General features: G+C 38.0%; 2 protein-coding genes and 1 long non-coding RNA gene across 5 annotated transcripts; all 3 read left to right on the top strand.

The window, feature by feature from the left end:
• The first annotated feature begins 11347 nt into the window (after positions 1 to 11347).
• LOC106177405 (uncharacterized) lies at positions 11348 to 13352 on the top strand. Its single transcript, XR_001239830.2, has 3 exons — positions 11348 to 11482; positions 12454 to 12741; positions 13070 to 13352. It is a non-coding gene; the product is annotated as an uncharacterized LOC106177405 (long non-coding RNA).
• A 342-nt stretch (positions 13353 to 13694) lies between these two features.
• Positions 13695 to 18403, top strand: LOC106177029 (solute carrier family 49 member 4). 3 transcript variants are annotated; one of them, XM_087018345.1, is made up of 9 exons: positions 13695 to 14000; positions 14302 to 14374; positions 14971 to 15023; positions 15340 to 15469; positions 15743 to 15845; positions 15995 to 16062; positions 16228 to 16358; positions 17386 to 17568; positions 17904 to 18403. In XM_087018345.1, exons 1-9 carry the CDS (start codon positions 13835 to 13837, stop codon positions 18008 to 18010), a joined length of 1014 nt encoding a protein of 337 aa, XP_086874471.1. In that variant the 5' UTR covers positions 13695 to 13834; the 3' UTR covers positions 18011 to 18403. The 3 variants fall into 3 exon arrangements, with proteins under 3 accessions (XP_086874471.1, XP_086874472.1, XP_086874473.1); XM_087018347.1 differs by lacking the exon at positions 13695 to 14000 and having other exon boundaries at positions 14374 to 14546; XM_087018346.1 differs by lacking the exons at positions 14302 to 14374; positions 14971 to 15023.
• A 518-nt stretch (positions 18404 to 18921) lies between these two features.
• On the top strand, positions 18922 to 25783 carry LOC147760777 (uncharacterized). Its single transcript, XM_087017203.1, has 10 exons — positions 18922 to 19010; positions 19293 to 19438; positions 19831 to 20049; positions 20420 to 20521; positions 21030 to 21233; positions 21512 to 21604; positions 21873 to 22469; positions 23686 to 23862; positions 24041 to 24792; positions 25112 to 25783. Exons 1-10 carry the CDS (start codon positions 18922 to 18924, stop codon positions 25781 to 25783), a joined length of 3051 nt encoding a protein of 1016 aa, XP_086873329.1.
• Positions 25784 to 26263: the final 480 nt, after the last annotated feature.

The following is a 26263-nucleotide window of genomic DNA, read 5'->3' as shown; positions in this document are numbered from 1 at the left end:
AGACAGCTGTAATGTAGGTACTCATCATTAAATTGTTGTGCACGTTTCTCAAGCCAATGTCCAAAATGAAATAAATAAACCTTAGATAATGACACATTTAACACTGAAAACCAAGAGGATAAAAACGATAAATGCAACACTGACAAAACCGTTGCATGTCAACGTGCAATTAAGGCAAATAAGGAAATAAGATTACCTGCTTTTATATTTCTTCTTTTTAGAATAAGGCTGAAGTGTGTTAAAATTAATGCCTTTTATAACTTCTAAATTGTATTGTTTACTAAATAGTGACCAAAAGACATTATTTTGAAATTGTTTCAGAAATTGTTTTCTAATTTTCTAATTTTCCACCTCTCCGACTTCTGATGAAAACAAAAATTGTTTGAAACACAATTAATTCAATATTCTGCGCTGGCAACAGACCAATTATCTGACATTGGAGCAGATAGAGAACTTCATTATTGGGACCGACCAAGGCAATAAAGGCAATAAAAAGGGAAAAACAACTCGAAGCAAATTCTTAATCTCTATCAACCTGGGCACAAGAAGATATGGAAACATTTTGAGTCTTACAAAAAGTGACAAGATTTTAAAGAAAGTATTGAAAAGTAAGGAGGAAATGCTCTCCCTGTCGGTGCAAAAACTTAAATCTTTCTCAACTTTGGTACAAGGTTTAGAGCCTCACGGAGAAAGTGATTTAGATATTTTAAAAATCCTAAAAAGTATTTCACAAGGCACACAATAGCAAAACACTACTGATTTCAATGATTCCATATGCTCCATGACATATAATAGCAATACCCAGAATATTACTAAGCATCAAACGTTTGCGACACATCAGGTTACTAGGTTAGGCACATACAGCGTCTGCTGTATTAGAGGCTGTAGACTTCATATGGACCCGTATTTTTGAAGCAATTTCGATGGAAAGCGACGTTAAGTGTATCAGAAGTGTGTGCACGTGAAAATGTATAAATAATTAAAGTGTACGGCACTTTTGGCTTCTAAATCTTGGTTTGATTTTCTACAACGTTGCAAATGTCAGGGATGTGATAAACACGGGTGGTTTCACAGTTAACATATAAATGTGTCAAAACATCATAAGCCACATAAAATGTAATATTCACCACATTCTGCTAAATCATGTTTAAGTAAATATTATTTATATATTCAGTGTAATTGTGGCATCAGCCATACAACAACCATTACAAGTGTTAGTTTGATCTCCATATTTTCCAAATTATCATCCCTGAAAGAGTTATACGCCCCACAAAGGACACAAAGGAATTCATTTTAAACAAACAAATATAACAAAAATAGGAATGAGAATAATAATACCTAATAAGCGTCCAGCCTTTTGAAAAGTGACGAGGAAATGATACCCCTGTTTGGCAGGAGGGAGCCAACCTTGTCAATAAAAATCTACTAGCATCGAAAACGTAAACCTTTATCAATCTAAGTACAAGGGGATATCAGAACATTTTGAGCCTCACAGAGAAAAAGCAAGCCATTTATATTTACAATGCTGTATTTTAACATAGTTCTATTCCAAGTCCGCACACATGTGCAATATAGTTATTCGACCACTTATACTAGGTCAGTAGAACTCAATCTTGATCCTTAACACCCCCCTCCCCCGCTCACAGGAGCTGTAAGACCATCATCATCGTCACCGGCAAAAAGTTTTTCCTTCAGCTTGGGAAAAAGGTCCCTTACCCACTTCGTTCCCAAGACCCCCCCCTCCCCCCCCCCCCCCCAGGGCCCTACTAAAAATACTATTCAAAACTACATTGCGCTTTCAAAATTTTTGTAACAGACTGCTAGCGCACCCTTTGGTCAGAGTCCCCTCCCCCCCCCCCCCCCCCCCAAAAAAAAAAAAAAAAAAAAAAAAAAAAAAGCGGCTTGAGGAATTATCAGTATCACAGACATAAAAAAGGCATGTCCAAATCTAACGAAAACTTATCTGTTATGTAAATGTTAAAACAAGATCAGAGGCCTGAGCATGACAGACAGCCTCAGCTTCTACTGGAAACGTGTTTAAATTGAGTAAGACATGTTTTGCCCTTCGTGTTGTCCACTACATTCTATTAAAGGTCTGCTGTGTTTAACGCTGCATTAATTGAAAATTGAAATAAACTGATTTCAATCTGGGACACAAAAACACATTTGTGTCCGCGCTTCAATCAAAACCGAATTGTTTTTAATATGATCTAAGCCCATCGTCGTTCTGTCAGTAAATTGCCACCAGAAATGGGGATACCATTATGTTTTTCACACAACTTAAGTGTACCCGTATATTTTTATGGCCAAAGGCACACAGCAAGCCATTAACGACCATTTTAACGCCATTACCAAGGCACAAACGTGACTTCGTGTACATACAAAAAGAACCACCTCCGTCCAGTCTGAACACTAAAGACAAATCAAAATCTACCACACTGCCACCTGTCCACCAATTTAATTCCTTTTTGGTTCTTTATTTGCATTCAGGGGCGGATTTAGGGCGTCTTCTGGGTCTTCCGGAAGACGGTCAGATTTTCAAGTTTACATTGACGGGTATCTAATTTTTTCTGTCGGAAGACGGTCAAAAATGGAGGATAGATTCACAAAGATAATTCGGAAGACTGTCAGAAAATAACTCTGGATCCGCCCCTGTGCATAGTGAAAGGCTTCATACCTATAATATAGTTTAACTCTGCCTGTATACCTGTATTTACTTAAATACACAGACAGATATGAACAAATAAACAGTTAACAGGTTACTTTCTATATTATACAGTCAATCCGTTTACACTAAATAAAGTTACATGTTCAAGGCAAATGCAGCAGTCATAAACCTGGTTAAAAAAGAATATTCCGTCTATCGTCACATATAAACAACATTATTCGCACTTGTTTCATCCATGCCGTTAGGAAGTGTGTCTTCCTGAATTTATGGTATAGTGGACACGAAATCAGAAAATGGATCTCATCCTCTTTTTTGGAATCGTTCTTTGGCAAACAGAACGGACAGAACCTGTGTGCCTTGTGACCTTTTCCGTTTTAATGTGACTTCATTTCTCGATCACGATATTTCTACATAAACAACAGAAATGGATAACGTTTTTGAGAGTAAGTTGATTGTATTGACAAATATCTCTCGGGATTCAGGATTCATTTTTGGAACAAAATTTAGAATCTTGCAACCTAGAAATCTTATACATCTTACTGAATAGCAATCCAATTGCGGTTATATGCGAATTTTTATTTGTATTTTAATGGCTGAATAAACTCTTATCTTATCTAAGTGCAGTTTTATACATTTAGTACTGAATTTGAGTTGTCACCGGTGGCACGCGGTGTAACGCTCGGGATGTCTTCCAGGGTCCGGTCTCCCGTTTCTAGACTGTCGCGTGTCACTTAATTGATACCAATAGGAACTTTGAAACAAAAGTTTACATAGCGGTAGCACTCACCGATCAATATTTGCATAACGGTTCCAACCCTCTTCTGGTGCACCATCTCAGTATGATCCAAACCCTCGCCTACAGGGCTAACATCATTGCCAGTGATGAGGTCGAGGTGGAGAAAGAAACGGAATACATCCAGGGAGTTAATTCTAGCCAACTGCGGCTGCCCAGACTGGTCCTTTCAATAAATAAATAAATAAATAAATAAAACAAGTAAATAAAAAAAGTTAAGGACAAAATATCAGACCATATTGTGTTTCAGATCATATGATACAGATCCAGCGGAGGGGAGGCGACCCACTTTCAAAACGCAAATAACATTAAGCACAGCGGCACTAGTGCACTAAATTATTGAATTAAATAAACAGAAGCGGGTGTAAAATGCACTTGCCCGTATCCACACAGACTGAAATCAGCAGTTCAATAATGGTTTGATACTGGAGTGAGATTTAAAAATGATGACAGCGTCGACTATAAACTCTTTTGGATGCAGAAGTAACAAAAGAAAAATTATTTTACTCTTTTACAATGTTCACTGTTTGAAAGAGAGAAGGTCGGAGATAAGGACTATGATTATGCAAAAAAAAAAAAAGGTTTTTTATCAAAATGCTTTTTCAAGATGTGAATTTATCAACTTGATCTGACGCCGTGATATATTTTACTGCTAATAAAGAGAATTTATGATATTACAAGACCCCCCTCTTCCGACGATAAAATCAAATTTTTTCGAGTATTTAAACACAACCCCATTTCAGTGAAATATTCTCTACGATATGGCCACCGAATGAATGTTGGGGGGGGGGGGGGGGGGGTTAAATTCAACTTCCTCAAACTGTTTGAATGCCTCCGCTTCTATTAGTTTTCACTCGTCTGTTTGACTGCTTTGCTGCTTTCTTATTTATTCTGGTGGTAGTTTTCACAAAATCATTGGTGTAGCCGACTTTAAGCCTAGAGGCGCCGTATGATGAAATCTTTTTTTTTTTTTTTTTTTTTTTTTTTTTTTGACATCGTACGTAGCGAAATTCCAAATTTGCCAAAGAATTTAGCCAGAAATCAATGGTTATGTGAAAATTGGCACTGTGAAACATAAAAAAGCGAATACATGAAAAAAAATCCCATCATTATTAGCAAGAGTGTAAGTGCTTACAATACTTCATGCCCTAGCTCTCAAGAATATTAATCATCAATGTGGACGAGAATAGCTTTTACACTGATATTGAACTTTACAGGTATTTTCATTTAAAATCGAGATAAAAGCCCCCATGGATGAGAAAGCCAACTGTTTGGTTCAAGTCAAATGTTTGTGTACTATATACCTGACCCAATTCAGGATTTTTTTAATATATATGTGTGCGAGTTGCTAAGATTTTTTAAAATCTTTCAAAAGACTCTTATTCGTTTCTTCGTAATTACTGGTCAAATATATATATATAAACGTATATATATATATATAAACCTTGGAAATTTTAACTTAAAGGCCGTACTTTTATACCCTACCCTCAGGTCATTTCAATGTCTTTTCATGCAAGAATGTTGTCTAACAACTGGGGTTGATACAATGTTGTTATCTGACGTTGATACAACGTTGTTATCTGAGGTTGAGTTAAATTTCAAATCCAATGTTTATCCAACGTCTTATCAACGTTATGGTTCAACGTTGTTTCAATGTTAAAACAACATATTTTGCCCGCTGGGAAGTGTGTGAAGGCAAAAGCTAACAACAGCGCACCTGAATTTATGAGTACCTGCGTTCTGTACTCTTAATTTAACTCAAACAAATTATATTAACTTACAGTCGGTGTGTCTGGAATACTGGAAGTCAGCAAGGTCAGAAGGACCGAAACAAGTGTCACTGATAATAAGTTCGTTTACAATCGTATCAACAACAGCAGAGAGAGAGAGGAGGCACGTCCCCAAACAGTGACGTGTGAGATACCAGTTGGTTTATGCTCCGCCGTAATGAGATGCGTTTCGTAATCAGTAGTAACAAACGTAACGTTCCCTTCTTTGTCTTCGTCCGAAATGTTTTGTTCATCATTATTTAGACTGTCCTTATTTAAAAAACTTCTCTAGGATGTTCTACAAAGATATTGGCCTCAATTTAACATGTATAATACCAAAGGCTATATCTACTGAAGTTACACAATGTACTTTTACGTGCCAATGTAAGTACGTAAATACCGCAATTCTTTATATTAATGCATTCCTTTCTTCTCCTAAAAATAACATCAGCAGTTTACCCCCCCCCCAAAAAAAAAAAAAATAATAATAATAATAATAATATTTTAGGATTATAGGATTATAAAATGACTAACGACTGCAGGTTTATTTAATTTCATATATCAAATTGTTGAATCAACCGACGATCTTTAGATCCATACTACAGGTATGTCGTAGTACTATACAATGCTTGAGTTCTAATAAAATTTTTAAAAAACGGACTTTAGAAACCTTGTCACCCAAATGTCCCTGGGTTTGCAGACGGATCGCAATAGCTTTATAAGGTCTCGTGCTTTTATGTCTAATTCACAAAGGCAGTAAAACCTACTTTTATTGAAGACGTAGTTGCCTAGAGTGCAAGTCGGCACAAGGTAACGAATGTAGTGAAAACATTTGCAAGGGTCGACTTCCAGTCTGAAAATCAATAAAAGCCACGTTTTATACTGTGTGTTTCCTTAAATCAAAAATTACGGCGTAAATAAACCTGAAAAGTCGGTCCTCAAAAGGAAGGAAAAAAAAACAAAATATGTACATAAAATGTGCCAGTTATTTCCTGCTTGATAGAAAATCCAGATGAAATATATATGTTAATTTATTATGATCATGGAAAGATGGAAGAAGTGCAGTCAACACCAACTCTCTGAAAACAGTCGAACACTCGCCTGGTAATAACAACACGCAAGCACGCATTTCTTGTTCTACGAAAAAAAAACTATGGCTACATTTATCGCAGCCAAGTGAAAATTTTAGAATATTAATTTGTTCGAGAGAAATTCATTTGTTCGATGAAGCACATAATGAAACAAGTCATCTGCTCAAAACTTGAAAACATACACATACCTTCCCCGCAGTTCCCATAACAGTACCCCATCTCCCACAGTGGTGAACTCATTTATGTAGTCAATCCACAACCATTTTGGGTTGAGGTTAGGTTCGTAGAATTTTATCTCGTACCATTTTCCTTGAATCTGAAGTGATAAGAAAGCCATTCAGTATATCCAATTCGATTCCTAAGGACCATTCCCGGACCCTATTGTACTAACTGTTAATCGATCTATCTCCGAGGGGATTCTCGCTAAATTGCAATCAATTTAGGCGCCTTAGTTGTCTGTCACGCCTACTGAAGCTGCTGGGGGGTAATAAATTATCGTTTTACAGCTTCAGTTGGCGTGCCAGACATCTGAGCCGCTTAAGCTGAAAGCAAAATTTAGCGAGAAATCGATCTAGGTATGGGAACCCAGTCTTAGAAGACATACTACAATGCAAACTGAAAATAAATTCACTGCTAGGTGATCTTGCAACTTCGTTATCAAAATGATCTGGTCCTTTCAGCTTTTCAAAGTATCATCAACTAAATAAATTCCTTTTTTCATGTATCCTTCATATCGTTTTGGTGTCTTGAACTTGTCTTGACATACAAACCCAAAAACACAACTTTCAGACCGAAAATGCCCCCATTGTAATGAGGTGGAAGATGAAATTCATTTTTTCCTAAATTGCGCCCATCACGAAATTGAAAGAAAATTGCTATTCGAATGCATACCAGAGTTAAACTTGCAGGGTCTAGCAGACAAGGTCAAACAGTTTGACTTCATTCTAAACCCACCCACTGAACAGAGTGCAATTGCAGTAGGGAATTTTATAAGTGAAATTATGAAAAAACGTAATTAACACAAAGATTTCATGCACCTCACCTGTATATTACTACAATGTATTTTGTATAACATTATATAGGTATAATTTTTTTTTCATTTATTTACTATTAGTACTATCTTTCCATATATATATATATATATATATATATATATATATATATATATATATATATATATATATAGTAGCTAGAGAGCCTCTAAATGTAAAAAAAAAACATTTCTGTGCTCAATAAATTATTATTATTATTATTATTATTATTATTATAATTCATGACTAAAATGCAACTGTATCGTATTGTATAATGGAAAGAAATGTACGTTTTTTGTTCTCTCTCTTTAATTTTCGCACTCTATCAGAATCAGAAGCAATCATGTCTTTTTTAACTTCAGTTTTCAAATTGTCAATATTGTAGGTTCAAAATACCTATGGTTAAAAACGCTGAATTTTGTTATCGTCAGACTACAATATTTTCATTCTAATCAATAGAAGTACTAAATTGCCATTAAAAAAGTGGCCAATAAGCTTATCAATTTGAATTGATGTATTTCAACATGAGCATCTACGCCTTGTAAGATCTACAACCGCAGAAAAAAGGTGTTGAAAACATTAATGTCACGTTCAGCCTTTCTCAATTTTTTTCTATAGTTCAGTTCCTCTTCCCCGGACCTTCCTAAACAACTTCTAAAACAACTTTTGAAAACCTACCTGGCTGTCGTCAAACTCATTCATGCTTGATACTACCCGTCAATCACACCGTCCATCAACCGGTCTTGCGAAGCAAACGGTCGTGACGACAGGCGGTTACACGATTTATATAAAAATGCGTCCACAGGTCATAAGACACATATAATATATTCACCACATTCAACTAAAATAGATTTCCCTCATATCAAATTATATCTGTCACTTTCCACACAATCGGCTATTCTAGCTTCATAAATTGCCCTCTTTTCAGACAAATCGCACATATGTAATTAAAAAAATTGATAAAAGGCTAGCATTTAATACCTAAATGCCGTAGCATGAACATTTAACGAGTGTGTGTGTATGTGCTGGTAAGGATAGAACATCTAATTCCCCGTCAACAGAGTTTTTACAATGCTGTACATCTACGTAGTTTTTTCTTGTCTTTCGACAACCGACATCTGCAATGTAGGTACTCTTCATTAACTTGTTGTGCACTTTTTCAATAATTAGTTTCTCAAGTCCCTCCCACTTTTTAATGTCCAAAATGAAATAAATAAAACTTATATAATGATACTTGTAGCATTGAAACCCAAGAGGATAAAAACGATAAATGCAAAACTGACAAACCGTTGCATGACGTCATGCAATTAAAGCAAAAAAGAATTTAAGAGAAACCCCTTTATATTTTACCTTTTTAGAATAAGGTTGAAATGTAGCCTGTCTTAAGAACGATCGTGCTTGTTAAATGCAAAAAAAAAACTTTTGAATTTGTAATATTTTGACTTTGCAAATCAAAAGATTTCAACCACTTACATTTTTATGTTTAAAATTATCGGTTTAAAAAAGTAAACAGACTGGTTTTGAAAGCATATATATCCTGCTTTAAATTGGTATATATATTGTTTCTTTACAGGGGTGCAAGGTTAAGAAGACTCACATAGTTTCTAATATTTGAGAAAAGATAAGTTTTACTTTTTTTTTAATCATCTGCTGAGTTTAAGTGCCTTAGTTCTGATGGTAACTGATTCCATTCCTGCTGGTTCACCTATTCAAAAGATTTTTCTCTAAATGTTTTGAGCCTTGCAATAGATAATAAACTGGAAGATAAAGTGGAAATCTGTAATTCGCTAAACACAAATGCATATAAAAAGTTTTGTAAAAGTGGGAGAAATAAATTACTTTTTTCATTGAAGCACCGTTCTATTTTGCTTTTTCTGTAAATGATGTAATTAGAATCGTAAGTAAAAAAAAAAAAAGAATCGTAAGTAACTTATCTCTATAGTAAACCATAAGGCAGGGCGACTTTTACCATGCTTTTCGAGCATTTCATATCTTTATCTGTGATAGACAACTAGTCAACATGTATATTGTTTGCACACAAGAAACTTTATTCTGAATGTTCAGTACTATAGAACTAGTTTATTGATAATTATAGTCGATATAGGAATTGCCTATATCGACTATAATCACAGTCGACTATGAATCAAACTTCAGTGCAAGCCTACTTTTACCTACAGACAAGCTAAGATTTTCAAAAACAAAGAAAATGATGTCATAAAAAATATACAAGAAAAAAATTAATAAGACTTTAAAAAAAGAAAACAATTTAAAAAAGCATTGGTAGCTATAGTTACCCCTCCATAAAAAACAAACAAACAAACAAACAAACAAACAAACATACAGACAGACAGACAGACAGACAGACAAACAAGCAAACAGACAGACAGACAAATAAACAAACAGACAGACAGACAGACAGACAGACGAACAAACAAACAGACAGACAAACAAACAGACAAAAAAATAATTCCTCACACAATCCTCACGTAAAAGAGAACCCTGGCGTCCATCTCTAACTACTCACGCTATAGACATTTGATTACATGTACCACTTGTTGGAAATGAATATACATGACATAAATAAAACGGAAAATAAAACGAACCATTTTATCAAAACTCCACGCCAAAACAACACACACGTGGTGTGACCCGCATTGATAAGTAACGCAGTTCTGTGCACTTAATTTAACTCAAACAAATTATATTAACTTACGGTTGATGTGACTGGCATTGTGGAAGGCACTAAAGTCAGAAGAACCGAGACAAGTTTCACTGATAATAAGTTGGTCTACAAGCGCAGTGACATTAGCAGAGAGAGAGGAGGCACGTCCCCAAACAGTGACGTGGGAGACACCGGTTGGTTTATGCTCCGCCGTAATGAATTACGTGTTGTAATACAGAGTAAGAGTACCGAGAATTGCCACTTGCTCACAACCAAATGCGTTCACCAGGTATGCGTGATAGTACATGCATCCGCACTTCGGCTGTAATATGCTATATATATTGCTCATCACGCAGGGGTGGATTTTAATTTCAAGAGGGGACCAGAAATCGAAGGGGTGGGATCAGAACGTACCCCTCTGACCCCATCTCTAAATCTGCCACTGTTGCGAATTAAGGTATGTTTGAGGTTCAGTAGAAAGGTAATCGTATGATATTTGCAAATGTACAGATGAAGAAGGAGCTACATGTACAGATCATCAAGACAATGATGTGTGAGAATATTTATGAGATTTTGTTTGAAAGAGTGTGTTTATGCGATACCAAGAATAAACCTGTTTTAATCTTTGACTTTTGTCATCAGACAGCATAACAATACAATACAACACGTCTTGATGAGATATAGTGGCGGTAAACTTTAAAAAGAAATGCTAAACAAAATACAATAGAAAGATAATTTCAAAGTAGAGTTTACAAAAACATTTCGTCCAGAACTGAAGGCCAATTACGGTAATACAGTTGTGACAATATCTTTAAATATTATTAGTAAAACTTTAGGTTAATTACGGTTATAAAGGTAAGGCAATTTAAATAACGCTTTCGTACTAAGCTTAAGAACAATACGGTATTACTATTACTGTACCAAATTTAAGAACATTTACGGTACTAGTCAAACAAACGTTAATTCTTACAAGAAGTGCTAAAACGTGCGAAGCACTACTGAAAACGTGCTACCGATTGGCAAAGTTCTACAAATCTACACATAGTGTATTTTACATTCTCCTGGAAACAAATTTGAGCTATTTAATAATAAAATACAAAATGAGAACTAGTTTCAGCACAAAACCAAAGACGACAGATTACTGGGATAAACCCTAACAGTGACTCCAAAGCACCCTCACGACCTGCCCCCCCCCCCCCCCCCTCCATCTCCTTCAACCACCACCAATTACCCAGTTTTCCCGCTTGCGACCTCAAATTATGTTATCAGTAGATAAAAATACCACTCATCTCTGGGACCGCAACCTTCACTGCGCACTAGGACACATACTTGGCACGTTAACGAGGCGTCTAGAAATCAGAACAGACACACACACACACACACCAAAATTAGTTTTATTTTAGTTTGCATAACTCCAGATCAATGCAGTAGTGTGTGCGACTTAAATACAGCACGTATCCAAATACAGGTAAGTGTAAAGATAGTCAAGATACGCTCTGGCTAGGCCAATATGAAAGTATGTACACTAGTAAGGGGTACTTGTACATGTAAAGCGAGTCATAGAACTTTGAATGGGATCTTCTGGGAACAGAAGCTCAAAATCACCAGACAGACTCTGCAGATCGGTTCAAACTATCCACATTAGGGCTATGTTTGCCGCGAAGCATCATATTAAGATTAGTACCTTTATCTGAACGTGATAAGTATTTTCTGTTTATTGATGACTTGTACAGGATAAGCTATTGCTAATGCAGGCCTACCCAACTACCAGACTCGGCACCTAAGGATCCTGAATTAACCGGTATATCGGACCACACTACCCGTTTTCAAGGTGTGTGTCAGATCGCATTTCGGAGTATCAGCCAGAACACCGACAGGATGAGCCCTGACATGCTCGGCTGTCACCTTGATTGGATAGTAAACGATTGTCGTAAAATCGCTATATGATTTTAAAACCGGGTGCATAATTTTGCAAGCCACCTAGATGAACCTTAGACTGCCACATTAATCTAATACAATGCAAAAAAGCCCTGTCAAAAGTGGTTAAAACATTCAAACCGAATGTCGTAAAGTCCCCATATATCCCCATAGAGACAATAAAATAGAGTACTCTAAAGTAAGAGTACAGTTTAAGGTTGTTCAGCCGAGCGTGGATGAGCCCGCAGTCGTGCTACAAAATTTGCTCTGGGGGATGATACTCCGAAATGCGATCTGACACACACCTTGAAAACGGGTAGCGTGGTCCGATATACCGGTTAATTCAGGATCCTTAGGTGCCGAGTCTGGTAGTTTGGTAGGCCTGTAATGCTGGTTTTATAGTACAAGTGTGTCTGTGTGTGTGTGTGGGGGGGGGGGGGGGTAAATTGATTATGAGATTTGATTTTGTGTGTGAAATTGGGGCCAGGCTGAGCTAATCTGAGCTATTTAATTTTGATATAGACCGCTCCATGGATGAACTTAAGAACAGGACGGTGCAATTACCAAAAGAGGAATTCGCCGTGGAGGGGGAGGACACAAGAGCATACAAACGAAGATGGTACATATTGTTCATCTACAGCCTTCTGTCCATCTGCCAAGCCGTTATATTCAATACCTGGAGTCCGATATCTGTGAGCGCCAAATACACATTTGGGTGGACAGATAGCAACTTTATACTCCTGTCCAGCTGGGGATCGTCCATGTACCTCGTGACGATATGCCTCACAACCTGGATCATGGACGTGAAAGGTATGAGTGATGTTTTCAGGAAATTAGTCACAGGGCAAATTAATATGAAGAGCGAAGTACTATAAATCATTAGTGAATGAGAAAACACATGTCGAATTCGTGTTAAATTTGTGGTGATAGACCCCCCCCTGTTTTTGCAATTGCTGGCTACGGGCCTATATAGACATGGCGAAGAAATATTGCTTGTTTTGTCTTGGGGGAGTAAGAGGGGAGAAAGAGTGGGCACTCTGAAGCTTACGTAGCCGCCCCCCCCCCCCCCCCCCCCCCCCCCCACACACACACACACACACACGATCTGCCTTTAAACGGTTTAGTGCTACATTTTCAGGTATGAGATGGGCATGCGTCGGAGCCAGTTTTCTAGTCGCCGCGGGGGCTGCATGCCGTTGCATTACAATGGAACCAAGAATAGCAACATGGTAACGCGCTGTGCAGAGACGTTGAATGATCACCTGATTCATCCAACAGCACAGATTTAATACGTAACACTTTTAAATTACAAAATGTGGTGTTATAGACTGTGACCATCACGTACTGAACCTTCTTGCGTTTCTTGTTGTTTTCACACTCATGAGAGTACATGTCGCTTTATTTGCATATGCAGTAACATTAAAGGGATAATAACTCTTCGTATGAAATCTGTATTTCACAATAAAAACATTGTGAGTGACTCATAAAAATATAATATATTCTGTTTTCCCACAAAAACGGCTGTTATAGCTATTATTCTGATATCTGAGCTTGTCTTTAGACCACGTGACCTCCATTGATGGCTATACTCTGTTAAAATCTCTTAAGAGATTTTAACAAAAAACCAAACTTTTTATAAAAAAACCAGGGACTAACTTTGAATGTAAAAATGGATTCATTAACCATTGGTAAGTATGGAAAAATTGTTGTTTACTCCAGGAAAATTCATTTTTTGGCCGAAACGAAGAGTTATTATCACTTTAACTGGTGTGAACCGTTGGGACCATTCATTCTTTGATTTTCACTTATTCGGGTAAAACGCATGTCAGGGTCAAGGTTTTCAACCCACAAAACGCACTAAAAATGACCTCAATTATATGATAATTTTTTTTTTCAATTCTATATGCTGATCCATGTTGGGCACGTACTAAACGGTCTCTCTGGCGGGGTTTGCTGTGCGGCGGGCCCTCTGTTGTCCAATGTCTGGTTTCCCGTGTCACAGAGAACCACCGTCACTGCCGCCGTGACAGTGTTCACATTACTTGGAGGTGCCTTGTCATTCATTATAGGTAAATACCAATAACTGACTTAATTGCAATCCATTGTTTCATCTGTGATTTTTGGATTAAATGGTCAACATGTGAGCGGAGAGAAAATACAGCAAATGTACTTAGCCGTTGTGACAGGAATGATAGTCCGCTAGGAACCGTACGTAGTCCCTTCCCCATTACTTTGAACAGGTGACATTCGTCTAACTCCTGGAGAGTCTCACTAAATAGCTATTAACTTAACCGGCTTAAATTAACAATTAAAGCGGTAAAGTGAATTTTAAAGTTGTCGGTGCAAGAGGGTTTTTATTTCTCATTTTAGCTCCTTTGGCCGTTCGAAAACCGACGTGTGTGGAAAACTGTAGCAGTTACGTCGAAGAGTCCAACATAACATAGTAAACATTATATTCCCTCACATTGTTTTTCAATAATCCATTGTGCTTTGTCCGGTCGTGAATTAAAGAGCGACACACAGCACCGGTGTAACAGCAATGGAAGTCCTCTACCGAAGCAGGGTCTTAGGATAATTAGGTCGACACTAATCTGCATATAACAAGAAAAGCGCTGGTGAATGTATTACTTACCTCCGTGAATACGCATTTCTAGTTCATTCCTTCAGTTGCATTTCTTCTGTTCAAAGCGAAACATTCTCCTATATTTGTTTTTTGTTTGTTTGTCTTTTGTTTGTTTGTTGTTGTTGTTTTTCTTGGCTGTCGTAAAAGTAAAAAAATAGAGACCATTCCCACAGATATTTAGATCGATCTATCCCCCTGGGGAGTCTCACTAGATTGCTGTCAGCTTAACCGGCTTAAATGTCTGTCCCGCCTACTAAAAGCTGTAAAGGGGTAATTAACAGCAATTTAGCGTGAACCCCCAGGGAGTTAGGTCGATCCAGATGGATCGATCTAAATTTGTTGGAACCCAGTCATAGAGTTGAACAGATTGCCAATACCACTGAGATCCGTGCATGATTCGTATCCACATGTTTCAGTGATATATCTGTAGAAGAGGTATCTTGGGACATTCACAGACTTATGTTCATTGGTAAGCATTTTGAAGAAGTGAGCAACAGGACTCGCAGAAAACAGAAAGTCACATAAACGTATATAGGCCAAATAGCATACTCAGATGGAGAGCATCTAATGCTTTTAGCGCTTTGCCTCCATTTCATATGAATAAACATTGTTTTAAAAAATCATACTCAGTAATCAGTATATTAAATGGAGAATAATATTAACATCTATCTAAGCATTCCTTAAGTGAAGTGCGGGATTCAAGCAGATATCTTTCGTTATTATTTCCACGTTTTCTTATCTGCTTTTCTATAATTGGTCGAATTCAATTTATTTCATCATTACAGAGGCAGGCGTCTGTGTGGCCGTATTTGTCAGCATGCTGCTGTATTTTCCCGCCAAACCTCCAACGCCTCCCAGTGTATCCGCATCCAAGAAGAGAGTGGACTACAAGAGAGGTGTTTTTACCTTGCTACGGTACCCCTCTCTCTCTCTCTCTCTCTCTCTCTCTCTCTCTCTCTCTCATCAAAGCACCCCTAAAATCCTGCACAAATCACACTGCTTTTCAAAAATTTTGTTAAAGACTGCAGCGCACCCTGTGGTCAGAGATTACTCTGAGTGTGTGTGTGTGTGTGTGTGTGTGTGTGTGTATGTGTGTGCGCGTGCTACTGTGACGAAAGGTGACGAAAAATATACTATTGTTTAAAATTGGCATAGGCCTTTACCCTCCGTGTTACTGTTTTGTTGCAGAAAATACCAAGTGTTTGCCATCGGCGTCCCATACGCATTAACGGGGGTGTATGGGTCCTGGATGTCGTTACTAGGAGTTATTCTTCAAGACAAAGTGTCACAGGTAAGCCCTGCTGCTTACTAATGTTCAATCACATTCCAAAGTTTACTATGCGATATTGATCATGTTTAATCTAAAGCGTACATTTTAAAAAGCCTTTTTCTTCCTTTAATCTTGAATTAACTTCGAAATAAATATTTCATTGCTTGTAGGATGAGGCAGCGTATTTAGGTTTCTGGAGTTCAATTGCTGGAATTTTGGTAGCAGTTCTTTTTGCAAGGTATGTTTGATAAAATAATTCGTTTCGTTTAAGCTACCTTTTTTAATGTGAACAGTGAACCACGTGTTGTTGTAATTGTTGCAAAAAACTTGTTAAGATGTCAGTTTGCTTTTGTTGATAGTAAAAATAAAACTGTTATTACTACTCGGGTACGTGTATTTCTAGGATCTCTGATTTATTTGCTGGTCACTTAAAGGCCGCAGTCATCATACTGCTATTTGTGTCTGCCGGGTCGTACACTTGGTTTGCTGCATTGATAGAAACGTTTGTTTTGCCACCTGTTCCTGGATGGATTGGTAATTACTGTTTTGTTCTTGTTCTTCCTATTGCAAATCATCATCATCATCATCATCTTCATCTTCATCTTCATCCCAGTCTGTCACGCCACTGCTTGTAGATGGCCTTCAAAGACTTCTCCGCGCTCGAAGGTTTTGTGCAGCGTGCTGTCATGCTGTACAGAGTTCAACCGTAATAACCCACCACGCTGGTTCAGTGCGACCCGGGTATATGTGAGTGCCTGATGCCCGATTGTTCAAGCATCAGGACTATATACCCTCTACCAGGGTTACAGATTGATTTTCTACAGATATTCACAGATATCTAAAAAGATAAATAGACATTTTGGCTCTCAATTCAGCAAAAAATGTCCGCATTAATAACTGCGGCCCTGGTAGAGGGCAAGGACTATATACGTATGCGGCAGGTTTCCCAAAGTTGCATTTTACTCTTGGCAAGCTAAATGACCTGACGCGAGCAAATGGCCTAGTTTTCATTTTCTAAAAAAAAAAAATGAAGAAAGAATTTTCAGGCTGTTTTGTAATCCAGGTCAGAGCGTTGCGCTTGGTATCTGGCTTATTCGAAACAATAGAAACGGCGCTTATCTTGTTTTCAAAATTACTTCACTTTTTGCAAACTCACGCAATTCGTTTATGCGTAGCTGATTACTATACATTCTTGTTAGCGTCTTATTTTAGTCCTCTTATCACACCTTCGAGTCACTCGATCGATTACCTGCCACTTTAAAGTAATGTCGTACAATCTCAATTGAGTCATAACAAACAAACCAACAAATAAATAAATAAATAAATAACTGCCTGGACTGGCCAAATACCAATCAACCTATATGTTGTATCTCTCATTGGTGTTCTTAATATATCTTTGACTGCTTGATTTGCTGATTTTCTGAAAGTGATAAAATGTTTTCTTAATTACATGCGTCTCTGCTTACAATTCAGAATAAAAACATATCTATCTATTTATCTCACATTGCTCAGATCATTGGACATCTTTATGTATGCGAAAATTACGTCTTGTTTCTTTCAGCGATGACCTACATCTCTATCATCCTGGGAGGCATTTGTGAGATAGCACTTCAGCCGTTTGGGCTGGAGCTGGCGTGTGAGGCGAGTTATCCCGTGGCCGAAGGGGTCACTGCTGGATTACTGACCGCGCTGTACAACGGGGTGGCGGTCATCTTCTTCTTCTCGTTTATGATACCTCAAGTTGGTAGGTAAAGCATAATGCTTGTCGCCTCCTGCCCCCCCCCTTCCCCCCGAAGACATCACGACACACACACACACTCGCACACACAAAGATATAATTTTCAGGTTTTAATGCGCCTTTCTTACAACATGTACTAGGCGGACAAATTTAACGTTTCATACATGCACGGCATCAATCAACATGTTTTCGGAATTGAACATTACGAGTTTTGTAGATCAGCTTGATAGTAAAAAAAATTAATTTAAGTTAATGTTCATTCTCAGCTTTACATTTAAAACTCTTTTTCACTGGTCGTTTTGAATGATGTACCTAACATCATTATTTTGTCGTGTATTCAGATATCCAGTACATGAATTGGGTCCTGGTAGCAGCAGTTGTTGTCAGTATACCTCTCACCATCAGCTATAGGGAGAGTTACCAGAGACTTAGCTTAGACAGCCGCTGATGAAGCCGCATCTCTCCGTCTTTCTGTCGGCAACTTACCCTCTGATATAGGGTCTTCGGCTATCTTGAATGAATGGATTGAAAATTAACAATCTTGTCAAACCTGGAGACTTTTGTGGGTTCCAAGCAAAGTCTTAGCTACAGAGCCTATCTTCGTTTCCCACCCGGTTTTTCAACCGCAAACGCATTTAAGCAGTCTTTTATAAATTTAAGATACATTCATTCTGTGTGCACATAAACTTAGCTTCTCGCAGGCGATGTTGCTAACTGACGAGAAGTGGAATCGTCCTCAAAATGCAACTAAATGGTAATAATTGATAACAAATTAGGCCTTATTAATTGAATACATCGATGATTGTAAAATGGAAAATAAAGTTCATTAATGACTTGTTCACATCTGTCTTGTAATAACATTTTTTTTATGCTATGCTAACGAGTAAAACATATGAGTCATCCCGAAAGCACAAATGATTGATTTTTGGATTTAATATATGACAGAATTACATCTTTCATTCTTTTGTGTCATGCATTTGAAAAACATTAATGTATTAAAGAATGAATTGTTATGAACATATATCAACAATGTATTTGTACCGCCCCATCCCCACGAAAAAAAAAAGAATGAAAAAAAAAAGAAAAAAGCAAGAAAAAAATTCTTCACGAATTAAACAGTGTACAAATGGCAAATGGATTTCTTTAACAATAGCAGATCAATTGTTGACTTTTCCCTACGCTTTTCCAATTTGCTTGTTACACAATTGTCCGCCTAGATTTATACGTCAAACGCAATACGTCTTCTTCTTAGTGTGACGTCATAAAACATGTGACGTGTCGTTTGTTTATAGTTTCATAGCGCATTTCGCATTTCGGCAACATGGATGTTGCTGTGTATTGCTTCGCGTATATTTTACGATGAAATCAAGGAGATTATTCTTTATATACTGTATTACTGTAGCGTTATTCGATCGCTACTTCCTGCGGACATTCCCACAGGAGAATAGGTAAGTTTATGGAAGTGAAAGAATGTGATATGATAGATGTTTAGATGGACTGAGGTATACGCACGTAAGTACAAAGTCATTTTAAGATATTTCCATGCACGTTACTCAAAATAACGTGTTCTAAGTTTTCTACTATAGGCGTGACATTACATCTCTTAGAAAGCACTTTGCCGAGCAGTTCAGATATAGAAGCTAATTACACTTATTTCATCTTTAATTACATGAAGCAATTAAGACAAATCCACGAAAACTTTACTTGGAATTTTTTGGGTTCCATTTTAGTGGAAATAACACTACTCCACTTGCCGACATTGTTGCCCCTGTGGCAAAAGTGGGTAAGATAACCCTTCCGCTGACCACTGAAGATCTGCTGGCCACGGATATTTACGTCATTGGTAATGCTGACAGTAATTTCGCATCAAGACATGGTAAGCAGTTTTATATATTGATATGAGGCATAGGTTACCTTATGTACGTTATTAGGTAAACCGCAATTTACCGTAAGTTTATCTAGTGTGATTTCTAACTTCTCCATTCGGATTATTAGTATTTTAATCAGATATAATATCTATTCCATTCACTTCAATGATGATTATTTTTCATTGTAAGTTATCATAATAACTTAAAGAAAAATAACCACATAAACAGACTGCTGGAGGTTTTTTTTCTGTAAAAATCTTAATTCATGTTAGATTTCAATTTTCACGAATAATGCAATCGTAACTAAAGGCTAGGCTACTTTTGGTATTTCATTTAGAATAAAATATGAGACGCTCCTGATTTCTTAGACAAATGTAGAATATATTCCTTATCATCACAGCATCCAGCGCTGAGCCTGACCAGGCACGTACGTGCGCACAGCCAGAGCTCGGGCACCAGGCCCTGCAGCGTACTGGAGTCAAGGGACGAGCTGCTGGCTCCACGGAACAGAAACACGAGGCATCTGTTTCAGCTGTCTGGAGTTTGGATGCCGCCAGGGCTTTGTACCGGTGTGATTTGGTTGACCAGGTTCCTGCTCAAAGGACCAGGACCACCAGCGGTAAGCAGTGATTATTCTAGGCTATTCTCAATAAAGTTGGGCTTATTTTCAATTTTATTTGGTATTGTCATTTTCTCATTTATTTATTTCTCTCTTTTGACATAGAGAATATGTACATGTAAACATAAACATAAATAAGTTCAAGTGCACATGCATCAAATCTCTAACATTTATAATTTCCCTCATTTATTATTTTACGAGATTTTCACAGGTTTTTAAAAACATTAATATTTCTGGATAAAAATAGGATAGGACAGGCCGAAGCCCAATTGATTCAAAAGTCACTTATTTGTTATCTAATTATAAATTACATAGATATTTTGCGTTTGACGAAGTGGATAACTGCAAAATCCAGCCTGTGATTTTTCAGATTTTGCTTTTGGCGACATCGTGTCATGGATTACAGCTGGCTTTAACTCTATCCAAGAGGATATCAAGACGTTTTTGAAGAATGCGCAAAACGGATTTACCGGTAGGCCCTAAATACTACGTTATAGATCGCAAATTTCCTTTCGTCAAACCATTTTTGAGATACTCAAGGGTCATACCAATCTGACATCTTCTTGACAACTGATGGACTTCTTGACAACTGATGGTATGCTGGGATATTGCCTTACATAACCTGCGTATAAGAAAAAAAAACTTGAAAATAGGCTGGAATTCAAATCTACCTAATATATGAGCGAGTGATATATATTTCAAAAGTGTCCTTACGCAGTTCACTAAATTACATTAACATTTTGTTTTTAAGTCCTAAAATGCGCAACCTTCCAACATACAACTCCGCGTCTTTTTGACGAAAAGTTTCCCTAATTTTGAGGACAGTTGAATCGTTAGCATTCATTTTGCTTTTTATAATAAGAAAGCTATAATAAAAGCAACTGGTGCCCTAGGGTTCACAGAACCTATTTTCAACAGTACGTTCTTATTAATATATATGTCTATCAATTAATAAATACGGTTTATTATTTATAATTGAGGTCACCGTTCAGAGATGAGAGACAGTAGGGTTAGAACACGAACCCAAGTGGCAACTGAGTGTGGTAGGGACAAGAGGACAGAGACGTTTGCCTCAAGGTGTACAGCATATACCTGGAGTGTCTCTAACACCACGCAGTGCTGGGGCAGGTTAACGGACGATGTAGCACGTGGACGACCGGATATAGGCAAAAGTTTTGATACTGGTAGGATTCGTTTTTTTTTTCTCAACACTATAATCTAAAGAAATATAATCTCTTTGAGGCATAGCTGTGAATCCTACACATTTAACCTGTTGTATTCGCATTATGTTGTTCATAAGCATCGTCTTATCATCCTGATTGAAAGATGGACTCGTTACGTATACATTGTATATGTTAAGTTCAAACGTTTCATATCGTTTCAGTGCGACTAAATTATTTTAACATATGTTGTTTATTTATTTATTTATTCATTTATTTATTTATTTATTTATTTATTTCAGTCCTCCCAAGCGACCCTGTTAGAATTCTCAAACCACCACTGGTTAGTGAAGCAGACATGTACGGCTACTGGGGCGAGCTTGCCACTTTAATAGGTATATCACAGTTTCCTGGCTCTTCCTGACAAATACACCGCTTCTTAGAAAAATTAAAAGTCATCATGCTGTACCAAAAAAAAAAAAAAAGTAGTTCTGCTTAAACATTCACTAGATTTCTTGTGGTAACTTAAATTGAATAAAAAAAACAATTAAGCAGATCCATATCTATTGCGGCATCTGTAGACGTGTGCATTTATTCTGTTGTATGATGAATCAGTGTTATGGCACTGACTGTTCACACTATAGTGACTTTTTATATCTGCAGTGGACAGAGTCAATGAAACAACACGGGAAACGTTCGACTGGGCGTCTGAACAAGCTTGGCAGTACGGGAAAAAGATAACGCCGCACCTGAGGGACGGTCTGTTGAGGGTTCATCGGTTCCTCTCGGGTGTCTCGCCTAAAGAAAAAGCCTGCGGTCACCACGCCTCCAGCCTGGTGAAACTTGGTTGTGAAGGAATTTTTGAAGCATCTGCATGGGCCAAGTCGGTGACTGGGTTTCCAGAGAGAGGATTTAAGTCACTTACGGACCTCTTCTCAACATCAGCAACAACAACCGACCCCCGAGAGGAAGCTTGCGCCGGTTATGAAAACCCTTTCGCATACAACGTATGTCTCTTGACATTTGACACCTCGTCGTTCCTGGACAGCTTCATGGTAAAGACTGGGAAATTTCTGGATAAATACGTCATCGATCCTCTCCTGACGATATTGGACGATCCGCACAGCTTCGTCCAGCATTTGATTGACACAATCGAAACCCTTAGTCGGCCTATTGAGGAGGCTTACAAGGAAGCCCTTGACTTGGGAAACAAAATCACTGTTAGATTTACACAGACACTGGGACCAGAAGTTATTACCGGTACGTGCCAGTTTTTCTTGTAATATTAAAAAGTTGAGAAAATAGGTTATTAAAGACAGTCTCAGCGCGTTAAACCCTTAAAATAGCACGAAAATGAATTTTCCTGGAAAACTCACCAATTTCCCCATAATGACCAAGGTATATCCTATCCAAAACCGTTCAGAAAATGAAGCTACCTAATACCGTTTTTAAGTTCCATTAAATAATAAAAGACGACTCGTCTTAAATACTCAGCTACCACCTCACAGTACGGCTTCAGAACGCGCAATTTCTCGTTAAGTCTCGCGGTTTACTATGAATGAAGTACTACGGCTGAGACCCGGATGTTACTATTTGGCGCCAAAACAGCAAACATGGCTCAGACGCGCGTCAAGTCTGAAGAGGAGAGCGACAAAAGGGGGCGAAAGAAAATAGCCACTCCAGTTCGAAAGATACGAAAGAAAATTAGAGACAGACAAAGAAGCACTCAGACTGTGTATGTTGGGAGGGAGGTGGGGCGGTGGAGGACACTTAAAGCTGAGTTAGGACTCACATACGAGGCAATGGCGAAACTACTCCTCGACACGTGAGTATGCGCTTCACAGGTCTCAAGTGTGTCTGATTATCATATTATCCTGTTCACAATAAATGACAATATTTGTGCTCATACAAAGTTTGTTACGTGTATAAGAGCGTTTTGGGCTTTACGTTTTCTGTTTTGATCGGTACATGTACCGAAAAGATGGACAGGCGGCACTTACATGTCTGACAAGTTTCGCTGTGTAGTCGTGACGTCTATCTCATTCTGACTGAAGCCTGCTGTGATTGGTCGTAAGCGTGGGAAAATCGAGGTCGTGACCTTGAGCCGGAAGTACTTCTGGCTGTGCTCCGAAATCATGATAAATAGTTTTCGTTTTCTAATTCTTTATTCTAGTTGTCTTAACAGGACTTTTGTGACCCAGACTTATTCATATAATAATAAACAATCTCCCAAAACACAAATCTGATCAAAGTTTTACATAGAACCTGCTTCTATACATTAATCTAACCCACTGAGTTGTCCTTTAAGCAGAAGGTCCACATTTGGTTATAAACATACTTCAGAAGTTAAACCGAATGAAAACAAGGTTTGACATGTTTGAATTTGTTTGTCAAATTTTATGTGATTAGTGGTTCATTAACTTATTCGGATTTGTTAATATTATTGTATTTCTATATTATTTTTATCATATTGCAGCCTTTTTGCACGAGGTTAGGGATTGGATGGCCTTCAAAACGGGCGCAATTTGGCGGCGCTGTACAAAACGCACATTGCTACGCCTGTGTCACCTGGTTGTTTGTGGCTATATCTGCACTTTTGGTGTAGCGTTCTTGGCTTTAGCTTTGGTGATGAAAAGAGAGTCTTACCGTAGAGGTAAGCGGGTTTGGATGACAGATAATGACTATATGCTGATAGCTCGTGTTTGAATACATACTTCACCATAAATGTCTTGATTAACTGTTTGAACTAGGTAAGTATAATTAAAAATACTACCACATTGTGTAGGAAATCTGCACCTTCGATAATTCGCCCCGTGTACTTTTCTTTGTAGAGAAAAAAGCAAGGCAGGCCAGACTAATCGTTGACACTCTTCCTGGAGGCATTTCCCGGGCCACACAGATAAAACTAGAGAAATCCCTCCTCAGTCAACAACACAGGGTCCTGTCGCTGAGAAGGCAGTTAAAACTAGAGAAAAAACGCACCAAAGAATTGAAAGAAGAACTCTCAAAAGCCAAGAAAGCGCACCAGGAATCCCTTAAAAGGCAGCGGGAGAAAGACGCTTCACTCTACGAGTTGCAAGAACGGGAACTGGAACTGGAGCGTCAAATTATAAGAGAGAGCGCACGACTGAGGGAAGTGATTAAGGAGAACAAGAAGGCCGTTGACAAAGAGCGCGATCTCATCCACGCACGGTTCAATACATGGGAGAGAGTAGAAAACAGGTTTAAGGCCTGGTCTAAACCTCTCATCCGTCACATCAATGAGCAAAGAGCCAAGGCCTGGGAGCTCAGCAGAGAGAAGAGAGAAGCCGAGGCTTTGGTTGTGGCACAAAACATCGCCAACAGCGACGCGCCGGATCACTCCACACAGCACTCTGGGGTACAGAACAACCAAACCGTGGGGAGTGACGCGGCAGAGGCGTCCAGCAGTGAGGAAAGTTTCCTCTCCGCCAGAGATGAAGTTGACGGAGAGGAGAATGCCCATATTTCGGACTTGAAAGCTGTGAGTGAACCGGAGACAGCTGGTGGAGAACGCAGTGATGGCACAGAGGGGAAAGATATTGACCTTTCTTTCACCGCCCCAGTATGTATACATATCTGATACCTAATCAATGTCTCTTTTTCGTACGAAAAATATTCTTAAAGTGATTCACTTAATTGTTTTAACACAAATTTTTATAGGTTACGATTTTTACACTATCTACACATGTACATTGTTTTACTATATTGATTAAATTTGAACTGATATCCATTGACAGTTTAATTTGAGAAGCAATGGAAATTTTGTAACTAATCCAAATACATTTTTTATTACCCACTGCAGTTTGATATCAGTGTTGATGGAGCTGTTTTCTACGTAATTGTGTTATTATAAAATAATAAATAATATATATTTTCCACAGGCATCAGATCCCGGGGAGAAGTCACCGTCAGCCAAGGAGCGTTACGCAGTCCCGTCACATTACCTTCTACCTAAGGGACCGTACGTGCCCCTTACTAAACTTGAGTACATACGTATGAAGATGATGGCGGTGAAATTAGACCCAACAGATGAGACGGTGCAGGGAGAATACCATATCATATACAGCAATTTTGCGCCTGTCATGATGAAGAATCTCGCTCCTACGGCCCCAGATCACGACCTGCCACCTCCAGAAATCTACCCGGAGAGCAAGACCTGGGTTGAGATTCACCAGGCACTGCCGGAGGAGCCGAAAACACCCGAACAGCAGCAGGCGGACGAAGACGAAGTGAATTTTCACCTGGAGTTGATGGACGCTAAGGAGCGCATCACCAGCGTCCACCCAAAGATGCCAGTGGAGTCTGTCCGTCTTCTGGCCCACATGGTTGTGTGGAGGGCGAATACAAATTTGGGTAAATTGGTTCAGGACGTGGTGAAGAAAGTTCGTGAACGCACTCCAAAACCAAAGGAGAAATTTGTCATACCACCTCACTGGGTGCAGAGAAGACGCAATAGGAGAGGATTTTTGGTGTACTACAGAATGTTCAGTCCAATTTTCAATGCCGCTAGACTCCTTCTCGAAAACATAGACTGGCTTGAAATTCTTTCTTAAATAGTATAGTATAGCAGTATCATGATAAAAAATGCAAAAAATTATTCATTATTACAGGAAAGCGCTTCTTTAAAACACTTTTAAAGTATTAAAATATGCGTAAATCAGTTACATATTTTATTTCACTTTCATGAAGATCTTTATATATATATATATATATATATTATTGCTGTGATATCTTTAAATATTCAATCATTTTAACAGCATTCTGACCATATAAGAAATCAGAATCTGAATTTTAACGAATGTACAATGTTTGTCCGTTATCAAATCGAAATGTTATAGAAATTGATAATGAGATTATTTTTCTACAATTTTTATACATTACGTAAAGAGAAGTAAAATTAAAGATATTTGACTCAGGCCTTTTTTGTGTTTTTTATCGAGAAAAACACTCCAAGGTGAAAAAGATTTTAATGCAAAAATCATAAATAAATAAATGAAAAATGAAATCATCATCTCAGTGCACATAATTTTCTT

Source organism: Lingula anatina, chromosome 7 (genome assembly GCF_051362555.1).
Source record: "Lingula anatina isolate TDL-2025a chromosome 7, LinAna3.0, whole genome shotgun sequence".
In the NCBI taxonomy this organism is placed as follows: domain Eukaryota; kingdom Metazoa; phylum Brachiopoda; class Lingulata; order Lingulida; family Lingulidae; genus Lingula; species Lingula anatina.
This window is presented reverse-complemented; position numbering and strand designations above follow the sequence as displayed.

Coding starts and splice junctions, on each gene's coding strand:
- LOC147760777 (XM_087017203.1), top strand. CDS start 18,922: ATGAAATCAAGGAGATTATTCTTTATATACTGTATTACTGTAGCGTTA. Junction 20,050..20,419: donor AAGGACCAGGACCACCAGCG/GTAAGCAGTGAT, acceptor GTGATTTTTCAG/ATTTTGCTTTTGGCGACATC. Junction 23,863..24,040: donor AAGAGAGTCTTACCGTAGAG/GTAAGCGGGTTT, acceptor TTTTCTTTGTAG/AGAAAAAAGCAAGGCAGGCC.
- LOC106177029 (XM_087018345.1), top strand. CDS start 13,835: ATGCTGATCCATGTTGGGCACGTACTAAACGGTCTCTCTGGCGGGGTT. Junction 15,470..15,742: donor GGTGTTTTTACCTTGCTACG/GTACCCCTCTCT, acceptor GTTTTGTTGCAG/AAAATACCAAGTGTTTGCCA. Junction 16,359..17,385: donor ACCTGTTCCTGGATGGATTG/GTAATTACTGTT, acceptor TGTTTCTTTCAG/CGATGACCTACATCTCTATC.